A 21,797-nucleotide genomic window follows, 5' to 3' on the forward strand; every position below is an offset into this window, starting at 1 on the left:
GTTAAGAACATTAACGGCATTGGAAACATTTATGTTGCCGAACATACACCTCAAAGTCCGTTTTCAGAATTAGTGTGGTGCTTGGGTAGTCAGAAGCCATGCGTGGTATTTCAGACGGCTGTCAGTTTCAAATCTATGTTTTTTAAAAATCGATTTTATAAATCAGATTTAAAGGCTTGTGCAACGTGACGTGTTCTATATTTTGTGGTTGAATGCGTTTGTACATGAATCAACACTTCTCAACAAAATCTGCTACAGTCACAGAACGTTCCATTGAATCGTAACAGCATCCAAATAATATACATTACAATTATGGGGCAGTGTCATTCGATATTACTGCAATTACAGTACGTTGGTCAATGTATTAATATGAAGGTATGGCTGGTTAAAATATTTATATATATATATATATTTCTTGCATGCGCATCAAGTTGTAGATTTGTTTTCAGCCGACCCCTTTTTATACAGTTTAGTTCATCAAGAGTTCAAAGTCCGGTCTTTAAAACAGAGGTGGACATAAATGTGGAAATGTCGGCACACTAACAGATTACAATCTGCGTGGTTCTTCATTGTAACGTTACTTTCTATCCAAACTCCCGAGTAATTGAACCAATAAAGACACTGATCCATGCTTTCATTCTCAACAATTGCTGAACATATTGAGGCTTTCGACTAAGCATCGTTAAATGATGAATCAAACAGGTGAAATAAACATGCCCGTTTTATTTGCGGTCAGTACAGTATAAATTAAATACAAATGTAGATTAATCTTCCAAAAATGTGTACTCATTACGATTATCTCTGTATCCATGAAAAAGGCAATTCAATGTAGCAGCAGCACACGCGTAACCTTTCAGTTCGATTACCTTTCCTCAGTTGCACCTGAAGCGTTAACTCTCCACAAACGCTATGTGGCTTGCCGAGTATTTCCTGTAATTTCTGTTTCAGATTTCCAGCATCTGTTGCATTTTACTTTGTAACAATACATGCTTGTCTGCTTGTCTTAAGAATGGTCAAAATAATAAAAAAAAAGAATGGTCAGAATAATGTTGAATGTTTCTAATAAATGTTAACAAATTTGACACAATAACTTGATTAATTTCATTTAACACTTCAGTGTAAAGCGTTGTCCGCCCTGTGCTCAACTGTCCGCAGCTATAAAAGAAGGTATCAATCATGTCTAAGTTGAATTAGAATGGGACACTTTTTAAAAGCTCTAATGGTCAAAACGTTGTACACATCCACAGAACCCGGCCGTGCACAACAATATTTTGCTGCTATTTGTTGATTCTTGAATTTAGTGCAAACCTATGGAAATTGAAAGTGCATAGCCGATCAGCCAGGCCGAGACTTCATTACTAGAAACCAACCCCCATCCTTTCGACACTATTGGACAGAGAAACACTTGAACTGAAAACATTAGCTTCTGCACTTTACAGATTTGCAAGCGCTAGTACTTCTTAGTCGACAATTCGGATTTCATTGACAAAATAAAATGAATGGGCGGATGGCTTTATCACAGTCCATGTACATATCATCGGTATTTACAAACATTTTAAACGAACACCTCGGTCATAAATCGCGTGAAATATTTGGAGATTATACTTTGAATATGCAGAACATTAAACAATTTTGTAGATCAATTTCAAATACGCTACATTTATTTCAATATTTTAATTTAGCTATATATCGGGTTTAATAATTTATTTAGGATAACTGCACCTTGAAATGGATAGTTTGCTCTTTAAAGAATTCAATCAAAACAGCAATGGTGGTGAAGTTGGCAATTGTACTCGGTTCTAATCAGTATAAATACCATGCGATGAGTTTTGTGAAGTAGCCCACTTAGACATGATCGGGGTTGATCGTCTCTCCTGGAGTTTGATTCTCTGATTGACCCGAATTCAAAAATTGACCTGTTGCGCCAACGTACAAGCGGGATCGCATCGGCCACTTCTGAAATTCAGAAACAAAAATATGTTTATCATTTGTTTGTTAATATATGTCTGGGAGCGCTATGGATTTTATAGACAGACAACATATCCGTGACAATCAAGCCAGTTGATTTCAACCGGTTATATGTCCATTTCCGTTTGTTGCAGCGAAACGGGTTTCTTTTGTTCGACAAGTTAAATAACAATTCGGTGAGTGCTATTGAGTTAAGAAATTGTTTAGAGTTGTTGGGATAGTTTTCATATTTACTTTCAGTATATATATACCGATTTCCATCCAAATCTGATTCTGCACAAAACGATGGGTAGAATGCAGCCAGCTCCTCCATCCCGCCCACAACACCTTTTCTGAACGCTTTCATTTTGTTCTTGAAATTGTCGTTTCCACTTCTCATGTAAACAATAAAATTACAAATCCAATCCTTACCAATTGAACGCAGTAAATATAAAACAAACGAGGAACTGTATTGACAGCTATTAGTAGTATCGTCGACAATATACCACAGGAGGCGCTTAGGAAATTGAGTTATATCTAAAGGAGCTGCACCATTTCCCATTTTTAAATTCATATTTATAGTTAATCATTCTATTTGCCTCGAGAGATCTGTTGATCCTGAGCGATGAATCTTCAGACTGGCAACAGGAGTGATTTTCAGCTTTTAAAAAAAATCGACAACTATTTGAAAACATAAATTGTGTAGTCTGTAATCTCTTTGCAAATACCAAAATGTTACATTATAATAATATTTATTGTTGTCACAAGTAGGCTGCAATGAAGTTAGTGAAAATCCCCTAGTCGCCACACACCGGTTCACTATGCAACCGAATGTTTTATGCTATACAGAGCTGAATTCAAATTTCTGAAAACATTAACATGGAAGGATGAGGGGTGAGGAATCAACATCGGTCGCTGAAGTAAAGGGTTGCGACAAAATACTCCCCGTTACATTGGAAATCGTACCATTTTAGATGGTTACATGCACCATTCGTCTTGGTTAAGGAGACATTGGAGTTAACTATGTTTGTTATCGAGGAACTATTTGAATCGGATAAAGTGCCGAAAACTAAATGCGTCAAAACTGGAATATTTGAAAGTTCTGTACCTGTGCTCTTCAAAATACGTGAAAGACATAACAAAATTGTTTCATAAACGCTTTCCTATCCAGATTAGAACTCTTAAAAAAACTTGATCTTTAGTTTTGGTGCATCTTAAAAGGAAATCCATGGACCTGTTATCAGCACTCCCAAACAAAACACATCAAATGTCCCAATATTCTCCAACTTTCAAAAAATACTGACTTTTTTTTCCCAGACAACTGCTACCTTCATTCCTAGATCCCAGAACCTTGGGATAACTCCATAGAAGGCGAGCAGTTTTAAGATTATAGCGCAAAAGGTCCAAGGTCTAAATTGAGAGCGTCAAATCATTTTAGGTGAAAACGTCACATTTTCTATAATCCCTATACTATCTCTGAAATAATGCCCTGAAAATAATCGACATATAGAATAATTGATGCAGATTATTAGCTTTATGGTTTTGTAAAGTGGAAAAGTGAAATGTGAACCTATTTTCACAAGAGTAAAGCTCAATAGCGTAAGGCAGTGTGATCATAATCTTTTTTCTACATGTACATCAAATTAACACCAGGTTTCACTGATGCCTTTCTGTCTGCTGGATGGCGTCATGCGCTCAGCATTTTCAGATCATCAGCATTTGTTTTGTCCAAAGTGACGCGATGATTCCTTTACGTATCAAAGTCCACTGTATGTAAGATTAAATTTGACAGGAAGTTATGGAAGAAAACTATGCATCACGTTTTCAATTCTAACGTTTATTTAATGGACTATGCTTCGTGTGACTGAAAATGGTCTGAATTTTGAAGGCTGGAAAGATCAGTGCTTGAAATAATCACCCAGAGGACATTTCATAAACGTTAATGATTAAAACAGATAATTAGATTAGATTGTATAATTGGCTTTTGAAACAATTTTAAAATATTTTTCACAATGCAGAAGGGCAATGCTGAGTTCTTACTTTGACCGGGTGCAGATATCCATCCACTTTGAGGGAGTGCATTAACTCAGCAGATCTCCGACCTTCTCCCTCCTCCAGACTGTCGTCTAGGGTACGGGTCAAATGTGCAATGTAGGTGGTTGCCAGGATTAGGACGTCCAGTTTGGACAGTTTGGTGTCCGGAGGGACTGAGGGTAGAGTTTTTTGTAGCTCTAAGAAGGCATGCCTCAGGGTTTGTACTCGGCTCCGCTCCCGGGCTGCGTTTGCTGCTGCAGGCCTGCCCCTCATACGCACCGCTTTCGAGCGAGAGGCCAATTCCGAGTGCTTTCGAGTGGGACAGCTCAAAGAGTCAGGATCCGAGCTCGGGCTGGACCCAGGACTGTCTTCGATCGTGGCCTTTGGAACTGCAGCGGAATCCATTGGACTTTTCTTAGGCTGAACCATTCCCCGGATCAAACGCAACAGTCATGGGAAAGCATCAATCTGAAAACAAACACAAACTGCTACATGCTAAAAGTATTTTTAAATCGACCAATTTCTTTGTAATTTCCACTCGACAGAAAAGTCAATTATCCTGGTACTCTATGTAAACAGTTTATTACATTTTGTACCTATCTGTGGTAGATAAAGTTGGTAGATAAAGCTCTAATTCAACACACGTGGTTAATGAACTATCGGTGGTCTTTGCGTTGTGCACATTTTACACGGACGAACCAATCGGCTTCTGGCTATCTGATAACTCTGATAAAACGCAGGAAAGTCCACTAAATAGATTACATTCAGAAATCTGACTGCAAAGAGTAGGAAATGCTTTCAAAACGTAAAAAAATAACAGCGACTCTTTCAGAATTCTAATTGATGTCATGTTTTCTAAAAGCAGGACATAAGTGTCCTGAATTCATCATAAGTGGGGACAGATATCGTGATCCTATATATAGTGAGACAGGGAGACGTACACGAGTGTGTTACATATTCGGCTTTGAGATTACCTTTTTGCACCAATGGAGCAACGAATATACCGTATGCTGTATACAGCGGGATCAGCACTATGACAAGCTTCCCATGTCGCAACGTGTTCTCCTGCTGGTTAGAATTCAGGAATGGATCCGTTCTATCAACTAAGATGAACCTTTTATAAAGCAATGCTTGTAATGATTTCAGCGTTGAGCACTGCTGGCGGAAAGCGTTGAGTACACACCTGAATGAGCCCGGCAGCCTCTGGAGCCACTCATTGACAGCACAAAGCGCTGACAGTTTCTACACTGAAAACCAATTAATCACTGTGTAGCCAGCACTCACTAACAAGTAATGGGACACCAAGGCCAACCTCCTTAAAGAGGCCACATCCTATTTTATGACCCCCGGAGATTGCATTTAAACAAAAGAAAGATAATATTTATATATATGAAATGTTTAACCACATCTGAACAATCATCTGAACATAAGTTTTAACAAGGCGGCTAATAGCTGGCAAAAATTATGTTTCAGCAACCAAAACGAACTATTGTGAATGGGAAAACTTTCAGATTTTATAAAGGCAGGCCAATGTCTTTAACTGCCTAGTTCGCAATATAAATGTGTAGCGAGTAGGAAGTGCTCCATAAAACCATGAATTAACCCGCGATTCTTCTAGAAGTTTAGCTAATGTCTTCTTTCTAAAAGCACAATTCATGGTATATATGTATCTCCTTTGGTACTGGCTACAATAAATGTTGTTGGTATAAAGATGAGATAGTAACACCTTTCTCAAATTCCTTTTTGATAATTTGTATCAAATTATATTGCCAGAAGACACGAATTTTCATTGTTTTCTTCACAGTTGCGAGCATATTAATTAGCTCTTCCTGTCTGAATACCGATCCGCCAGTTACTTATGATTTAATTTTTAATCTCATTTGCTGAGTGTACATCGCCGAAATTATGTGGAGTCATGTTCGGACAGTGTGTTGTAGTAATTAAACAGTAGACATTGCACTATATTTGGCTTGTAATGTGGAATCTTTGCCGTCACGGATCTGTTTTAAACTCGAAACCAATGAAATTATTAATGATAAATTAATAAATGAAGAAAATTCTTAACAGTTTTATTCAAAAGGTTGACAGATAACGCAGAGTAATAATTATTTGAATGAAATCCCAAACATCATAATTAAAATGTAGAACGGTTTTGTTACATAGATGACAATATCCATTATTAGCAGAATTTTTGGAAAACGATTAGAAAATAACTAGTCACCCGGCAATTATGTGTCATTAAAACAGAAAAAGGCGGTTATCAGTGTCGGTGCAGCAATCCCTTTATCTGTTGGTTTTGATTTATTTTTAAAGTCATAATTTTAAAATATGAGCCAGTTATTAATTAATCCTCCAATCTTTGGGGAGCAAGACGAATCACGGCACAGCTTGTGTTACATTTGAAATGGAATTTACGCAGATCAAATATATTTAATATATCAGTCGGTTTTTTTTTCTAAAGTACAGAATACCAGCAATAAACTAGATTACAATCAGAATATTCCTAACTTACTTTTTCCTCCAATTAAGGGGCAATTTAGCGTGGCCAATCCACCTAACCTGCACATCTTTGGGTTGTGGTGGTGAAACCCAGGCAAACACAGGGAGAATGTGCAAACTCCACACCCCAGAGCCAGGATGGAACGCGGGTCCTGGGGCTGTGAGGCAGCAGTGCTAACCACTTTGCAACCGTGCCGTCTGCTCCTAGCTTCATCATCAGACGCATTAAGTAATACAATTAGATTCATTGGCCAAAAAACCTGAACATTTTCCATTGTCTACATAGCAATGGTGTGAACTCGATCTCCAAAGCATATTGGGATTCTCTCTCCGAAAACAATTATCTTGTGCATTAGAGTAAATACTGTAGCAAGGTTTTCTTGAAATGTTTTATCGCCAGATTATCAACAACAGATAAAAACGGTATTATTGTCCTAGTAAGGTTGTGCCAACAAAATGAAAATGGTGCATAATACACAGTACTTAGTAAAGTAAAACTTGTAACATTCTAAGTTTATGAAATGACTAAAATCGATACTTCGACATTTATTAAGCAAAATAAAACGATTTGCAGACAACAGAATAAAATGAAAGCCTGAGACACATTTGAAACATTTTTACAGGAGGTTACGATTAAAAAATTCTGTTTTTTAGAACAAAGATTAAACAGTGTATGTTATCCAGAACAAACTCATAAAGTTAATGTTTGTCCTGCACAATACATAATGCTGAAATAGCGATGTACAAATTCACAGAAATTAGAAGAGCATATAAACTTTCAAACATGCAGTAAAAGTGTTGGTACGAGAAGAAACATGTTCAAAACAAATTATATTTTGCAATTCAAAAACGGCCGGTCCTCCGAGCCTGAGACGATAGATAGCGATATGTTTCTCCTCTACAGATGCTTCTTGGTTTTTAGATATCGTTCGTGATCATGTCATTTTAAGTATTTATTCTAATATATCTGTGGTGATGTCTTTGAATACGCAACTGACATGAATGCTTTATTAGTTTAATACAATACATCTTCAGAATTGTGATGATACTTCAGGTGAATATAAGCAGATAGCCCTACTGATTCTATATAAAAATAACACTTCAAGACATAATCGGCTGCTCTCAAATTCCACACAATGGCAATTTGAAACATGTTTCAGAATTAATCTGTTTTATGGGTTAACTGAATGCAAACCATTTTTTAAAATATCTGTGCATGCACGAATATTACTCCACATTTTTCTAAATCTATGTCAATGCAAAACAGCATATAATACCTGGCCAGAAATAAAGTTCCCTTAAACTTACAATTAACTCGTAATATTATAGCGATCAGACTTTCAAAATCTACATGTATCTTTCAGCTGGGGTTATCACAATAAAACAGCAATATATGAATTTTGTAAGATTCCGCGTAGAAGGTAAAAATTGACTGAATGCGATGATAGAAAATTCAATTTTTGTGAAAACAATAAGACAATCTCCAATATAAAGTAATATATTTAATAAATGATGTACATCAAACATTTTGAAGCATCTCTATAATTGTTCAGAAATGAATGTTGAGAAATTTAACTGCCTACATACTACACAATCACTCTTTTCAAAACGACCTAGATTATCCATGGGTAACTACGCGGAACATGCAAAGTCCAATCAATCTGTTTAAATAGACTTCGGGTAGAGAGAACTTTGGTGGCGGGAGTAGGAGCGCTGAACAATTATGAAAACTCATTCAGAAAAGCTTAGAATGATTAATGCTATCGGTGTACACATCTGTGTACACGGCCTATTATAGTTTTGTTAAATCAACAGTTCATAAAACACATGACCCCCAAATTATTCAACGGTAATAATGTGAATCGGTTGCAAAACAGAAATATAGAGTTGGTTAAAATAACACGCATATATTTGTAAAATAATTAATTCAACGCAACAATTTGTTATTGACTACACACAGATGGAGACCGGGTATTTTCATTAACTTGGAAAACGACTGAAATTATGTCCTTCACTTTCAACATGCTGTTTGCAACTAAAATGTAACACTTATTTTAAATAGATAAAGGGCACACAGGCATGTGGTTTAACATATTTCACACCACATTTGATGGCGTAACTTGTGCAATGTGCGTGACATTTCATATTTGATTGAATTTAAAAACATCAGCGTAATTAGTGTCAATTGTGTACAGTATTAATAATATTTAACAATTAATTGATTACAGTTATATCAAATACCTATCTAGTGATATAAACAGAAATACAGAGGAACAATTCTATACCCCACCCCAATTCGAAGAAAACGTAACTCATCAACAAAAACACCGGTATTCGTTCAACGCACTTAACGTAATAGTGTTTAGAACATAGAACATAGAACAGTACAGCACAGAACAGGCCCTTCGGCCCTCAATGTTGTGCCGAGCCATGATCACCCTACTCAAACCCACTTATCCACCCTATGCCCGTAAACCAACACCCACCCCCCCAACCTTACTTTTTATTAGGACACTACGGGCAATTTAGCATGGCCAATCCACCTAACCCGCACATCTTTGGACTGTGGGAGGAAACCGGAGCACCCGGAGGAAACCCACGCACACAGGGGGAGGACGTGCAGACTCCACACAGACAGTGACCCAGCCGGGAATCGAACCTGGGACCCTGGAGCTGTGAAGCATTTATGCTAACCACCATGCTACCCTGCTGCCCCTAAGATGTTTCTCATGATACATCTACAAAAATCATGTTCATGTTTCTTTTATATTCAAAATTATGAAAACAATTTATTAGTTTATTACAGGAAACATGTTAAAATATTACTGACAAATAACGTGGTTTTATTCCCGTGCATTCTAACCGTGATATATTATTAACTATTTCCGTCTTGCATTTATTCACTATAGGAATTACTGAAAGCTGGCATTTATCATAAAATATTATATTGAGTATATAATTTATGGTTTAAAAATGCAATTTGAGCGTTAAAAATTCCTGATAAAATGTTCCTAAATAGTCTAATTTGTTAAACGATTGTCTGTCTACATAACTAACAATGCTTCAAAATGTAATTTACTGCATGGCCTCATTAACAATTTGAGCAACGCGAGTATATCTATACTATGAAATAAAAGTAGAATATTCTGGAAAAAACATAACAGATCTGGCAGTGTCTGTGGAGAAAGAAAGTGTTAACCTATTCTTTCTTTTATAGAGGGATACGGCACAGGGACGTGCCGAGGGTTTTGGCAAAAATTGGTATCATAACCAGTACAGGCCTGGAGGGCCGAAGGGCCTGTTCTTGTGCTGTATTGTTCTTTGTTCTTTGTTCTACTCAAGTCTATGACTCTTCTTGCTTTTAATATATATATATTTATACACCATCATGGCTGGGTAAAATGTAACCAAAATATTCCCGACTACTGTAACAACCATTTATCTTTCTCAAGCGCAGTCAACACTAAAATGTTCGTTATAGTGTTCATCCATTTATTTTAAAGAATAGAATATATAAATGACTGCCCGCATGCCGTTAATAGCAGGGAGAACGGGGTTATAGTGATTTTCTACTCCAAATTTATGCACTTTTTTTCATTTCGTTTTCATACATATAGAAATGAAATATATTTAAAACCAACTGAAGCAAAGGTACAGCAATCAGGTGAATCTGACAATAACACTGACTGTCGCAGCAGCTCAGCTCGGTTTTCAGCCAAGTTAGTCTGAACTCTGCAAATGTGTTCAATTGTCCTTCTGACAAAGTATCACATAAATTATTTTCTTTTATCATTGCGCAAAGAACTTAATTGAACGGTTGACAAAAATTCTATCGTAACAAAGTAAATAATCATACATTGATATGGAACATAGGGAATGAAAGTAGTAACACGTTGGACTTCTTGATTACGATGCGAAAATTAATACTCATTACCTAACTCTTCGCTGACAAACCATTTGGTTTACGCTACAATGTATCAACTTATATGAATCTGCCCAACTTAAATGTTAAAGATGATTTATTAAAATTTCAATGACAAAGTACTTCGATACCACAACATTTATTAAATAAAATCGAGTAAATAATCACATTCGTATGCTCGCAAAGCAAAACCAAATATGGCTAATGCATTTCCAATATTTTCCAATGTTTGGATCTTCGGTCTCACTGTTCGCAGTATCAGTGGTGTTGGGCCTGAGGCTGAGCAATATTCTGCACTGAGAGAGAGGCGGTAGCTTTCCTTAAGCCACGATTCTGTGGTAGAAGAAATATGCAATTTTCAACGCATTTTTAAAATAACGAGCAATTAACTAAAGGAACAAGCACGATTTTAACATGCCTATTTTCAGATTGAAATTTAGGAATGCTTCTCCCATATCAGCTTCGTCAATTTCATAAATGTAAAAGCAGACAGTAATTTGCTTTCAACTCCAAAATTTGTTATTCTTTGATGGGATATGAGTCTCCCTGGCAAAGTCTGTGGCCCATCCCTAATTGCCCTTGAGAAGGCGGCTTGAACAGTTCATATGGTATAGGTACATCCACTGCTGTTACGGAGGAGTTCCAGGATGTTGCCCCAATACCAGTGAAGGAAGAGAAATATAATTCCAAGTCGGGATAGTGTGTGGTTTAGAGGGGAACTTACAGATAGTGTTGCTTCCATCCAACTGCTGCCCTTGGATTTGGATTTGTTTGGATTTGTTGTCCTTCTAGATGGCAGGATTTGTGAGTGAGGAAGGGGAGTTGCTGCCATGCACCTTTGTGGATGGTACACACTGCCAAGACTGTGCATCAGTAACGGAGGGGGTGAATGCTTAAGGTGGTGAGAGGGGTGGGTGCCAATCAAGCGGGCTGCTTTGTCCTGAATAATGTTGAGCTTCTGGAATGTTGTTGCCCACACTCATCCAGGCAAGTGGAGAGTAATCCATCACACTCCTGACTTATGCCTTGTAATTGGTAGACAGTCTTTGAGGAGTCAGAAAGGTGAGTTAATCACTGCAGAATTCTCTGCCTCTGGCCTGCTCTTGTAGTTATCATGTTTATATGACCGGACTGGTTCCGTTTCTGGTCAATGGTAAGCCCCCAGGGTAATGGTTGGGGATTCAGCAATAGTAATACCAGTGAATGTCAAGAGGAGACGGTTAGATTCTCTCTTGTTAGAGGTGGTTATGGCCTGGCACTTATGTGGTATGACTGTAACTTGTCACTTCTCAGACCTAACCTGAATGTTGTCCATGTCTAACTGCATAGGGACACAAACTGCTTCAGTAGCATAGGAGTCACAAATGATACTCAATGCTGGAATCACCAGTGAACATTTCCACTGCTAACTTTATTTTAGGTTCAGTAAAGACATTAGGTTCAATGAAGAAAGGTTGGTCAAGTAAAATTTACAAAGAAAATACTAACACAACATTAAACCTAAATGTGACTTGTTGAACACAAAAATACATTGAGTGCAATTATCAAGTCAAAAACCAACTTGGGTCAGTAAGTACAGTATCACCACAGTGAGTAGCATCTTACTTACACCACCAATCTGTCATCAGGAGATCTCTGCATTTACATGCAAACATACACACACGTAGAGCTCCACTCTCAATCACTGAAATTTAAATGCATTTGGAGTATGCATGCTAAGTTAAAAAAATAGCTATACTAAAGTTATAGTATAAAAGGTACCATAAAGCTACATTTTTCATGAGAAAATGTAGTATTATAGAATACATATCAACAATAATGTTCATTAAAAAGCACCTTAAAGGTAGCCAAATGTCTCAAAACATTGGATCTCGGGATATTGGATCAGAATCAGAAAACAAAAAATGATATTGAGCCAAAGGAGACGAATGGATAGTTGACCAGAAGGTTCATTTGAAGCACCTGAAAGGAATCATAGAATCCCTACAGTGCAGAAGGAGGCCAATCAGTCCCGTGTCTGTGCCTACCCTCTAAAAGAGCACCCTACTTACGTCCACTCCTCCCTCCCTATCCCCGTTACACTGTAACCCCATTTAATCTATGGATATTAAGGGGCAATTTTAGCATGGCCAATCCACCTAACCTGCACATCTTTGGCTTATGGGAGCAAACCCACGCAGACACAGGGAGAACGTGCAAACTCCCAGTCACCCATGTCCAGAATTGAATCCGGGTCCCTGCTGCTGTGAGGCAGCAGTGCTAACCAGGAGAAATGTGGAAAGGTGTAGGCAGAGAAATGGAGGGCTCAGGGCCTAGGCAGCTATAAGCGCTGGTGGCACTAACAAACTGGTGGATGCACATGAGACCATTCCTGGAAAAACACAGTTTCCAGAGGGTTGAAGGGATGTTGGAAGTCTGAGATGGGGAGTTGCAGACCCAGGGAGAAATTTGTACATGCATATTAGAATTTAAAAATCAAGGTATTGATACGCACTAATATACGTGAGTGAGCACAGGGCGGGTGAAAGAGCCTTGGTGCGAGTTCAGATATGGCCATCATGGTTTTGAATGAGCTTAAGTTAATGGAGAGTGGAAAATGGGAAACTATGCAGGAAAGCTTTGGAATAATCCAATCTGGAGGTAACAAAAGGATGAATGAGGGTTTCCACGGCAAATGGGCGGAATGTGAACAGAACCAGATGATATTGTGAAGGTGGAAGTAGGTAATCTTGGTGCAGGAGAGAATATGCAGTCAGCTAAGGGTCAGCTAGGACGTTGATGTTGCGAATAATATGGCACTGCTGGAAACTACAACCAGGGAAGGCAATTGAATCTATAGCAAATGGCCATTGTATTCGGGGGTCAAAGAGAATGAGCAGAATTTTCAACACTTAGTCCCTGCTGAAATAGTGAAAGTATTAGAGGATCGTGAATGTGTTGAAATCTACTGCAATCTTTGCCATGGTTCTTTAACTGAGCCGTGGCATTAGCATCCCACTTCTGGGTTCCATAACCAATTAGGCTGGGCAGGATCATGCACCAGATCTGTCAACGGAAGGATTTATAATTAAAGGGTCTCCAGTAGGAGTCAGAAAGGCTCAACTGCACATAGATTTTTGAGGCTGCAGCAACATAAGAATGGAAGAAGGCCTTGGAAGACTGCCTCCGCCACGTCTCTCTACCGGGAGTTTTGCTTGTCAAATTGAGAGGCAGCAGTGGGAGGAGCTCATCTCGAAATGGAAGGAAGAGAACAGCCTTGTGGTGGTATGGATATGAGCACTGCCATTGGTGCAGAGCACTGGCTTCCCATTGGCTCTGGCTGGTCATGTGCCTCTCGTCCGATTGGTTTGGACTAGTCATGTGACTGCTCTCCAATTGGTCGAGAGGCAAGTAGGCCCCGCCTCACCCAGAGTTCCCGGCGGTCGGTCATTCTCTGTAGTCGACCACCGGGCTAACAACTAGCTGATTAAAGCCACAGTTCGGATCCTAAATGTGTCTTGAGTCGAATTTATGGTACATCAATTTAATCAGCTAGAATTTTGGAATGGAGCTACGCATCAAGCCTGACTGCCTCCGCACCAGCCCACATGCTGCAAATGCGTCTGCAATCTTTAAACACTGGCAGGCGTGTTTTAATAGTTACCTGACGACTGCAGCCGGCAAGCCCACCAAGGAGCAGAAACTCCACATCCTCCACTCATGCGTGGGCACATCGGTCTACGCAATGATCGAAGACGAAGACGACTTTGATGCGGCCATGGAGATTCTCAAAGGACACTTTCTCCGGCCGGTCAACGAAGTTGACGCACGGCATCTCCTGACGACCAGACAACAGTTCCCTGGTGAGTCCCTCGACGAGTTTTACCAGGCCCTCGCAACTCTAGGGAGAACGTGCGCATGTCTCCAAGTTTCGGCGACGGAGCACATGGAACTTCTAATCAGAGACGCTTACGTGGCTGGCATGCAGTCTCCCTTCTATCCGCCAACGATTGTTAGAAAAGAACACCCTCAGCCTAGCTGAGGCACGGACTCTGGCAACCTCCCTGGAGGTTGCTGGCCTGAACGCCCGCGCATACGCCCCCAGCCGCGCAGCAACCCCCTGGACTTCATGGCATGCGCCACCCCCATCCTCCTTGGACCCCGACCGCCCCCCCCAAGCCTGCGCTGCGGGTCGCTCCGATAAACCAGCGGGGCCCCGTTGCTATTTCTGTGGCCTCTCAAAGCACCCCCGCCTGCGCTGCCCGGTCCGCTCCGCTCTGTGTAAGAGCTGCGGGAAGTAGGGCCACTACGCGGTGGTCTGCCAGACTAAGTCGGTCGCTGCTGTTCCGCGTAGCGACCGCGGATCGCCCCCCCTGGGACCCCCCAGGGCCCCACGCCGCGCACCAACCTCTCCGGCTCGCCTCCCGGCTCCCGCAATGGCCCCATGGTCCTCCCGACCCGCGCCCCCAGCTGCCCCGACCGGCTCGCGGACGCCGCTGACTCTGCCCCCAGCTGCCAAGAGGCTCCCACGGGCGCCGCCATCTTGGGCTCCGGACGCCATGTGATGGCCATGGGCGTCGCCATCTTGGGGCCCCGGCTCCACGTGCGAGTCCTGGGCGCCGCCATCCTGGGACCCCGACTCCACGTGCGGGTCCTGGGCGCCGCCATATTGGATCAACTCGGAAGGCCCTGCAGTCGATTACTCTGCCACTGAGGAGGATCTGGAACTCTCACCATGATTGGCTTCCATCAAGCTCCATCAGTCGCAACCACGCTCGCTCGCCAAGACTACAACGATGGTGCAGCTCAATGGACACAAAACGAGGTGCCTGCTGGACTCCGGGAGCACGGAAAGTTTTGTCCACCCCGACACGGTAAGACGCTGCGCGCTCCCCATCCACCCAGTTAAACATAAATTGAATTGGCCTCAGGTTCGCATTCCGTCCAAATCACCGGGTGCTGCATAGCGGACCTCACAGTCCAGGGGAGGGTTTTCAAAAATTTCAAACTCCTCATTCTCCCCGCCTATGCGCTCCGGCACTCCTGGGCCTGGACTTCCCAGTGCGACCTGCAGAGCTTGACCTTTCAATTCGGCGGCCCTATTCCTCCTCTTACTGTTTGCAGCCTCGCGTCCCTCAAAGTGGACCCTCCTTCCTTGTTTGCTAATCTCACCCCAGATTGTAAACCTGTCGCCACTCGGAGCAGACGCTACAGTGCCCAGGACCGGACCTTCATCGGGTCCGAGATCCAGAGGCTCCTTAAGGAAGGAGTTATCGAGGCCAGCAACAGTCCCTGGCGAGCCCAAGTGCTGGTAGTTCGGACTGGGGAGAAAAACCGGATGGTCATCGATTACAGTCAGACCATCAACAGGTTTACGCAGCTGGTCGCGTATCCTCTCCCCCGTATTTCCGGCCTGGTTAACAGGATCGCGAAGTACAAAGTCTTCTCCACGGTGGACCTTAAGTCCGCCTACCACCAGCTCCCTATTCGCGCGAGTGACCGAAAGTACACCGCGTTTGAGGTAGATTTTTTCATAGAATTTACAGTGCAGAAGGAGGCCATTCAGCCCATCGAGTCTGCACCGGCTCTTGGAAAGAGCACCCTACCCAAGCCCATACCTACACCCTATCCCCGTAACCCAGTAACCCCACCTAACACTAAGGGCAATTTGGACCCTAAGGGCAATTTAGCATGACCAATCCACCTAACCTGCACATCTTTGGACTGGGGGAGGAAACCGGAGCACCCGGAGGAAAACCACGCACACGTGGAGAACGTGCAGACTCCACACAGACAGTAACCCAAGCCGGGAATCGAACCTGGGACCCTGGAGATGTGAAACATTTGTGCTAACCACTATGCTACCGTGCTGCCCTCTGTGCGCCTCTACCACTTCCTCAGGGTTCCCTTCGGTGTCACAAATGGAGTCTCGGTCTTCCAAAGGGAGATGGACCGAATGGTCGACAAGCAAGGTTTACAGGCCACCTTCCCATATCTCGATAACATCACCATCTGCGGCCACGACCAGCAGGACAACGACATCAACCTCCAAAAATTCCACCGAACCGCAAAACTCCTTAATTTAACTTACAATAAGGATAAGTGCGTGTTTAGCACCGACCATCTAGCCATCCTTGGCTACATAGTGCGTAACGGAGTGATCGGCCCCGATCCCGAACGCATGCGCCCCCTGATGGAACTCCCTCTCCCCAACTCCCTCAAATCCCTCAAATGCTGCCTGGGCTTCTTCTCATACTACGCCCAGTGGGTCCCCAACTAAGCCAACAAAGCCCGCCCCCTCATCCAGTCCACCTCCTTTCCCCTGTCGATGGAGGCCCGCCAGGCCTTTAGCCGCATCAAAGCGGATATCGCAAAGGCCACGATGCATGCTATCGACGAGTCCCTCCCATTCCAGGTCGAGAGCGTCTGACGTAGCTCTGGCGGCCACCCTGAACCAAGCGGGCAGACCCGTGGCCTTCTTTTCACGAACCCTCCACGCTTCCGAAATCCAACATTCCTCGGTGGAAAAGGAGGCACAAGCTATAGTCGAAGCTGTGTGATACTGGAGGCACTATCTGGCCGGCAGGAGGTTTACCCTCCTCACAGACCAACGGTCAGTAGCTTTCATGTTCAACAATGCACAGAGGGGCAAGATCAAGAACGACAAGATCTTGCGGTGGCGGATCGAGTTGTCCACGTACAACTACGATATCTTGTATCGTCCTGGGAAGCTCAACGAGCCTTCCGATGCCCTATCCCGCGGTACCTGCACCAGCGCGCAGATTGACCGCCTCCGCTCCCTCCACACGGACCTCTGCCATCCAGGGGTCACTCGCTTCTACCATTTTATTAAGACCCGCAACCTGCCCTACTCCGTCGAGGAAGTCAGGACGGTCACTAGGGACTGCCACGTCTGCGCCGAGTGCAAACCGCACTTTTACAGCCCGAACGAGCGCATCTGATCAAGGCATCCCGCCCCTTTGAACGTCTCAGTATAGACTTCAAGGGTCCCCTCCCCTCCAACAACCATAACATTTATTTCTTGAGTGTTATCGACGAATACTCTCGATTCCCTTTCGCCATTCCCTGTCCCGACATGACCACAACAACCGTCATAAAGGCCCTCCTATCCATCTTCTCCCTGTTCGGTTACCCCGCGTACATCCACAGCGACAGGGGGTCCTCTTTTATGAGTGACGAACTGCGTCAGTTCCTGCACAGCAGGGGGGCATAGCCTCTAGCAGGACGACCAGTTATAACCCCCGGGGTAACGGTCAGGTCGAGCGGGAGAATGGCACCATTTGGAAGGCCATCCTGCTGGCCCTACGGTCCAGAGATCTCCCTATCCCCCGTTGGCAAGAGGTCATCCCCGACGCCCTGCATTCAATCCGGTCTCTCCTCTGTACTACCACTAATCAAACACCTCATGAACGTCTTCTTGTTTTCCCCAGGAAGTTGTCCTCAGGATCCCCTCTCCCGACCTGGCTGGCCACCCCCGGGCCCATCCTGCTCCGGAAGCATGTGCGGGTGCACAAGTCCGACCCGTTGGTTGAGCGAGTCCAGTTACTCCACGCCAACCCGCAATATGCGTACGTGGAGTATCCCGACGGTCGGCAGGATACGGTCTCGTTCCGGGACCTGGCACCCGCCGGCGTGCGGCCATCTTCCCCTACACCAACAACCCCCCCTCCAACCCCAATTCCCCCCAGTGCCCCCTGCGTCCCCACGACCCAGCGCACATGCCCCCTCTCCCCCGATTACAGCGTCTCCAACACCGGCCCGGGGTACGGAGACATATCTACGACCGATGCTCCCGGAGGCAAGGACGACCATCGGCCCGACGTCACCTGGCTCCACTGCGAAGGTCATCCAGAACAACACGGGCACCCAACAGGCTGATCGTCTCCATCAAATCGGCCATGGGACTTTTTTTTTGGACATTTTGTTTTATTCTGTTGTTATTAGTAGTAGTAGTATTGTTTTGCCATTTTTTTTCTTGGACATTTTTGTGATTATTCTGTCGTTAGTAGTAGTAGTATTGTTTTGCCACGAGCCAGTGGGTAGCTCACCCCTATCGATTTTCGCTGCTCATACCACCAGTTCTCGGACCCCCCCCCCTCTCTCCCACTTAACCCCCCCCCTTCTTTCTCCACAAGGGGTGAATGTGGTGGTATGGATATGAGCACTGTCATTGGTGCAGAGCACTGGCTTCCCATTGGCTCTGGCTGGTCATGTGCCTCTCGTCCAATTGGTTGGGACTAGTCATGTGACTGCTCTCCAATTGGTCGAGATGCACGTAGGCCCCGCCTCTGAGGCGGGGTATAAGTACCCAGGGTTCCCGGCGGTCGGTCATTCTCTGTAGTCGACCACCGGGCTAACAACTAGCTGATTAAAGCCACAGATCGGATCCTAAATGTGTCTTGAGTCGAATTGATGCTCCATCAAGCCTCTCCAACCAAACAGGCATAGATGGAACAATGTGGCCAAAGTCAGCAGTAACCTGGAGACAGTGCATCAATAAGATGACAGGAAAGGTAAGTGGCAGAGCACTTTCACTTGCCAAGCTCATACTCTGACTTTCCCAACATTCTCTTGCACAACACTCAGGAAACACACCTTGCAGCTCCACTCATTCCTCTCCAGGCACCTCACATCCTTAACTGAACAGCCAATACTCACACTCCCATTTCCCCCTTACTACACCCATGTCACACAGCGGCCCTCAACAAATGATGCCTGCCCATCTTATCCATAAAAGCCTTTTCCTTCTTAAAAAATATTTTTGTATTTGTTTTCACAACTATTTTTGTGAATAGTTTTTATTGAAGTTTTAACATGTTATACACTGCACAACCAGTAGTGATAACTCTGCCGATTACAATGTACATATAATTTTCCTTTGAGCCGATCCTCTGAGGTCAGCTCCTCTAAGGTCACCAGACCCATGTAAAAGTCCCTAACCGACAGTGCCCCCCCCCCCCCCCCCCCCCCCCCGTCTTGTCTCCATCTCTTGAAAGTGGCGTTGAGCATGGCTGGTGCAAACCTATGGCTGCTTCAGATGGACACTTCGGTCAGACTGAAATCTGGTTCCAAATTCTCAGGGTCACTACCACCACTGGGCTGGTGGAGCGTTTTGCTGGTAGGGATAGGAACACTGCCATGGCGAGGGCTCAGAGGGTCGTTCCTTTACAGGAGGACTCCTCCATCCTCACCCATTCTGTGTCTGGATCCTTCACTTATCCCCTCACTCTTTGCGCTATGGCGGCCCAGTGGTAGTTTTGCAAGTTCGGAAGGGCCAGATCTCCCATGTTTCTTTTCATTTGTAGTACTGTTTTGGGGATTCTTGGATTCTTCTCCCCACACTAACGCCATAAGCATCTTGTCTATTGAATGGAAAAAGCCTTGGGGATGTAGATCGGTATGGATCAAAACAGGAAGAGGAACCTGGGCAGTACGTTCATCTTGATCGTCGGCACCCTCCCTCCAGGGAAAGCAGGAGTGCATCCCAACTCAGTCGGTACTTTTTAACTTCCTCTGCCAGACTGGTCAAGTTCCACTTGTGGATCAGTGTCCACATGGGCAATCTGGATCCCCAGCTAGCAGAATTTGTTTTGGGCTAGTTTGAATGGCAAACCCTCTACCTCTGCCCCTCTTGAGCTCACCGGGAAAACTTCACTTTTGCCCAGGATGAGTTTATAGCCTGAGAAGACTGAACTCTCCCAGGCGCTTCATGATTTCTTTCATGCCATTTTGCAGATCAAAGATGTAGAAGAGCAGGTCATCTGCATAGAGTGAGACTCTGCTCCCTGCCTCCTCTTCGGATTCCCTTCCAATCTCTTGCCACTCTCAGGGCGATCACCAGCGGTTCGATTACCTGGGCGAACAAGAACGGGGACAGCGGGCATCCCTGCTCTGTGCCTCTGTGCAACTGGAAGTATTCTGAGATGGTGGCGTTGGTCCCCATGCTCGCCTTGGGGGCATTGTATAGGAAATTTCACCCACGAGGTGAACCCTGTCCCTCGTCCAAATCGCTCTCGTACCTCAATGAGGTATTTCCACTTGATTCTGTTGAAGGCTTTTTCTGCGTTCAGGGAGATGATCACCTCTGATGTTCTCTCCCCGGTTGGGGTCAACATCATGTTCAGGAGGCGCCTGATGTTTGTAGTTAGCTGTCTAACCTTAACAAAGGCCATCTGGTCTTCTGCGACCACCTCTGGTACAGAGTTCTCCAGTCACTCAGCCAGGACATTCACGAGTAATTTCATGTCCACATTGAGCAGCGGAATGGGTCTATATGATCGCACTCCGTTGGGTCTTAGTCCTTTTGGGGTATCAGCAATATGGTGGCCTGTGTTAGTGTAGGCGGCGGGGTGCCCCTCGCTAGTGAGTCTGCGAACATTTCCCACAGGTGTGGGGGCACTGCCATCACAAATACTTTGTAAAAGTCCACAGGGAACCCATTGGAACCCGCCGCCTTTCGTGCCTACATGGAGTTGATGTTTTCCATGACCTCTCCCAGTCCTAATGGTACTTCCAGCCGCTTACATCTGTCGTCCCCCATGACTGGCATGTCCAGTCCATCGAGGAACTGTTTCATCCCCGAGTCCCCATTGGGTGGTTCAGAGATGTACAGTCCCCAGTAGAAGGCCTCGAATGCTTTGTTCACCTTTTTTGGTTCAGCTACTAGTCTGCCACTGCTATCCTTTACCTGTGCTATTTCCCTCGTGGTTGCCTGCTTTCTCAGAATGTTAATCACCAGGGCACTAGCCTTGTCTTCATGCTCGTAAAAGGTCCCCCGTGCCTGCCGGAGTTGGTGCACTGCTTTCCTTGTGGATAGCAGGTTAAAGTCCATTTGTAGCTTTTTTCTCTCCACCAGAAGCTCTATGGTTGGGGCCTCGGAATACCTTCTGTCGACCTCCAGGATGGAGTCGGTCAGGTGTTGCCTAGCCACCCTCTGTTCCTCTATATGCCATATAGGCAATAATTGCTCCCCTAATCACAGCCTTCAGTGCCTCCGAGAACGTGGAAGGTGAGACTTTCCCGTTCCGGTTGTTAGTGACATACTCGCCTTTGACCTGTGATATTTTCTGGCCGAAGACCTTGTCGGCTAAGAGGGTCATGTCTAACCTCCATGTGGATGTTGGGCACGGCCTTTCTCCAACCTCACATCCATGAACTGTGGAGTGTGGTCGGAGATTACAATCACTGAGTATTCTGCTTTTACTATTTCTAGAAGCGTTGATTTCCCCACTAAAAGAAGTTGATGCGGGTGCAGACCTTATGTACTGGCGAGAAAAACAAGAATTCCTTCTCACCTGGGTGCATGAACCGCCATAGGTCCACTGCCCCCATCTGCTCCATAAACGTTCCTAGTTCTCTAGCCATATCTGCTATTTTCCCCGTTCTGGGGTTTGAT

At 44.1% G+C, this 21,797-nt stretch overlaps 2 protein-coding genes across 6 annotated transcripts in view; both read right to left on the reverse strand.

Annotated features, from left to right (window-relative positions):
- Nucleotides 1-426: 426 nt before the first annotated feature.
- LOC119972941 (transcription factor 24-like) lies at nt 427-5,058 on the reverse strand. 3 transcript variants are annotated; one of them, XM_038810475.1, is made up of 4 exons: nt 4,956-5,058; nt 3,988-4,449; nt 1,817-1,956; nt 427-1,002 (listed from the first exon to the last, which is right to left on the reverse strand). In XM_038810475.1, the coding sequence occupies exons 2-3, from the start codon at nt 4,408-4,410 to the stop codon at nt 1,846-1,848; spliced, it is 534 nt and encodes a 177-aa protein (XP_038666403.1). In that variant the 5' UTR covers nt 4,411-4,449; nt 4,956-5,058; the 3' UTR covers nt 427-1,002; nt 1,817-1,845. The 3 variants fall into 3 exon arrangements, with proteins under 3 accessions (XP_038666403.1, XP_038666402.1, XP_038666405.1); XM_038810474.1 differs by having other exon boundaries at nt 427-1,956; XM_038810477.1 differs by lacking the exon at nt 4,956-5,058 and adding an exon at nt 4,578-4,664 and having other exon boundaries at nt 427-1,956.
- Nucleotides 5,059-9,112: 4,054 nt separating this feature from the next.
- ppp1r42 (protein phosphatase 1, regulatory subunit 42) overlaps nt 9,113-21,797 on the reverse strand; it is a 236,261-nt gene continuing 223,576 nt past the window's right edge. For all 3 annotated transcript variants that reach the window (XM_038809530.1, XM_038809529.1, XM_038809531.1), the window contains one exon: nt 9,113-10,735. In XM_038809530.1, the coding sequence (XP_038665458.1) occupies nt 10,723-10,735 (13 nt within the window). In that variant the 3' untranslated portion in view covers nt 9,113-10,722. The remainder of the gene's footprint in view (nt 10,736-21,797) is intronic.

The sequence above is a fragment of the Scyliorhinus canicula genome, chromosome 10, assembly GCF_902713615.1.
Source record: "Scyliorhinus canicula chromosome 10, sScyCan1.1, whole genome shotgun sequence".
NCBI classification, from domain to species: domain Eukaryota; kingdom Metazoa; phylum Chordata; class Chondrichthyes; order Carcharhiniformes; family Scyliorhinidae; genus Scyliorhinus; species Scyliorhinus canicula.

What these genes read in the sequence shown, in the direction of transcription:
- LOC119972941 (XM_038810475.1), bottom strand. Translation starts at nt 4,410, where the DNA reads ATGGTTCAGCCTAAGAAAAGTCCAATGGATTCCGCTGCAGTTCCAAAG. An exon ending in GATATCTGCACCCGGTCAAA is followed by an intron (nt 1,957 to 3,987) that starts GTAAGAACTCAG and finishes TCTGAATTTCAG; the next exon opens with AAGTGGCCGATGCGATCCCG.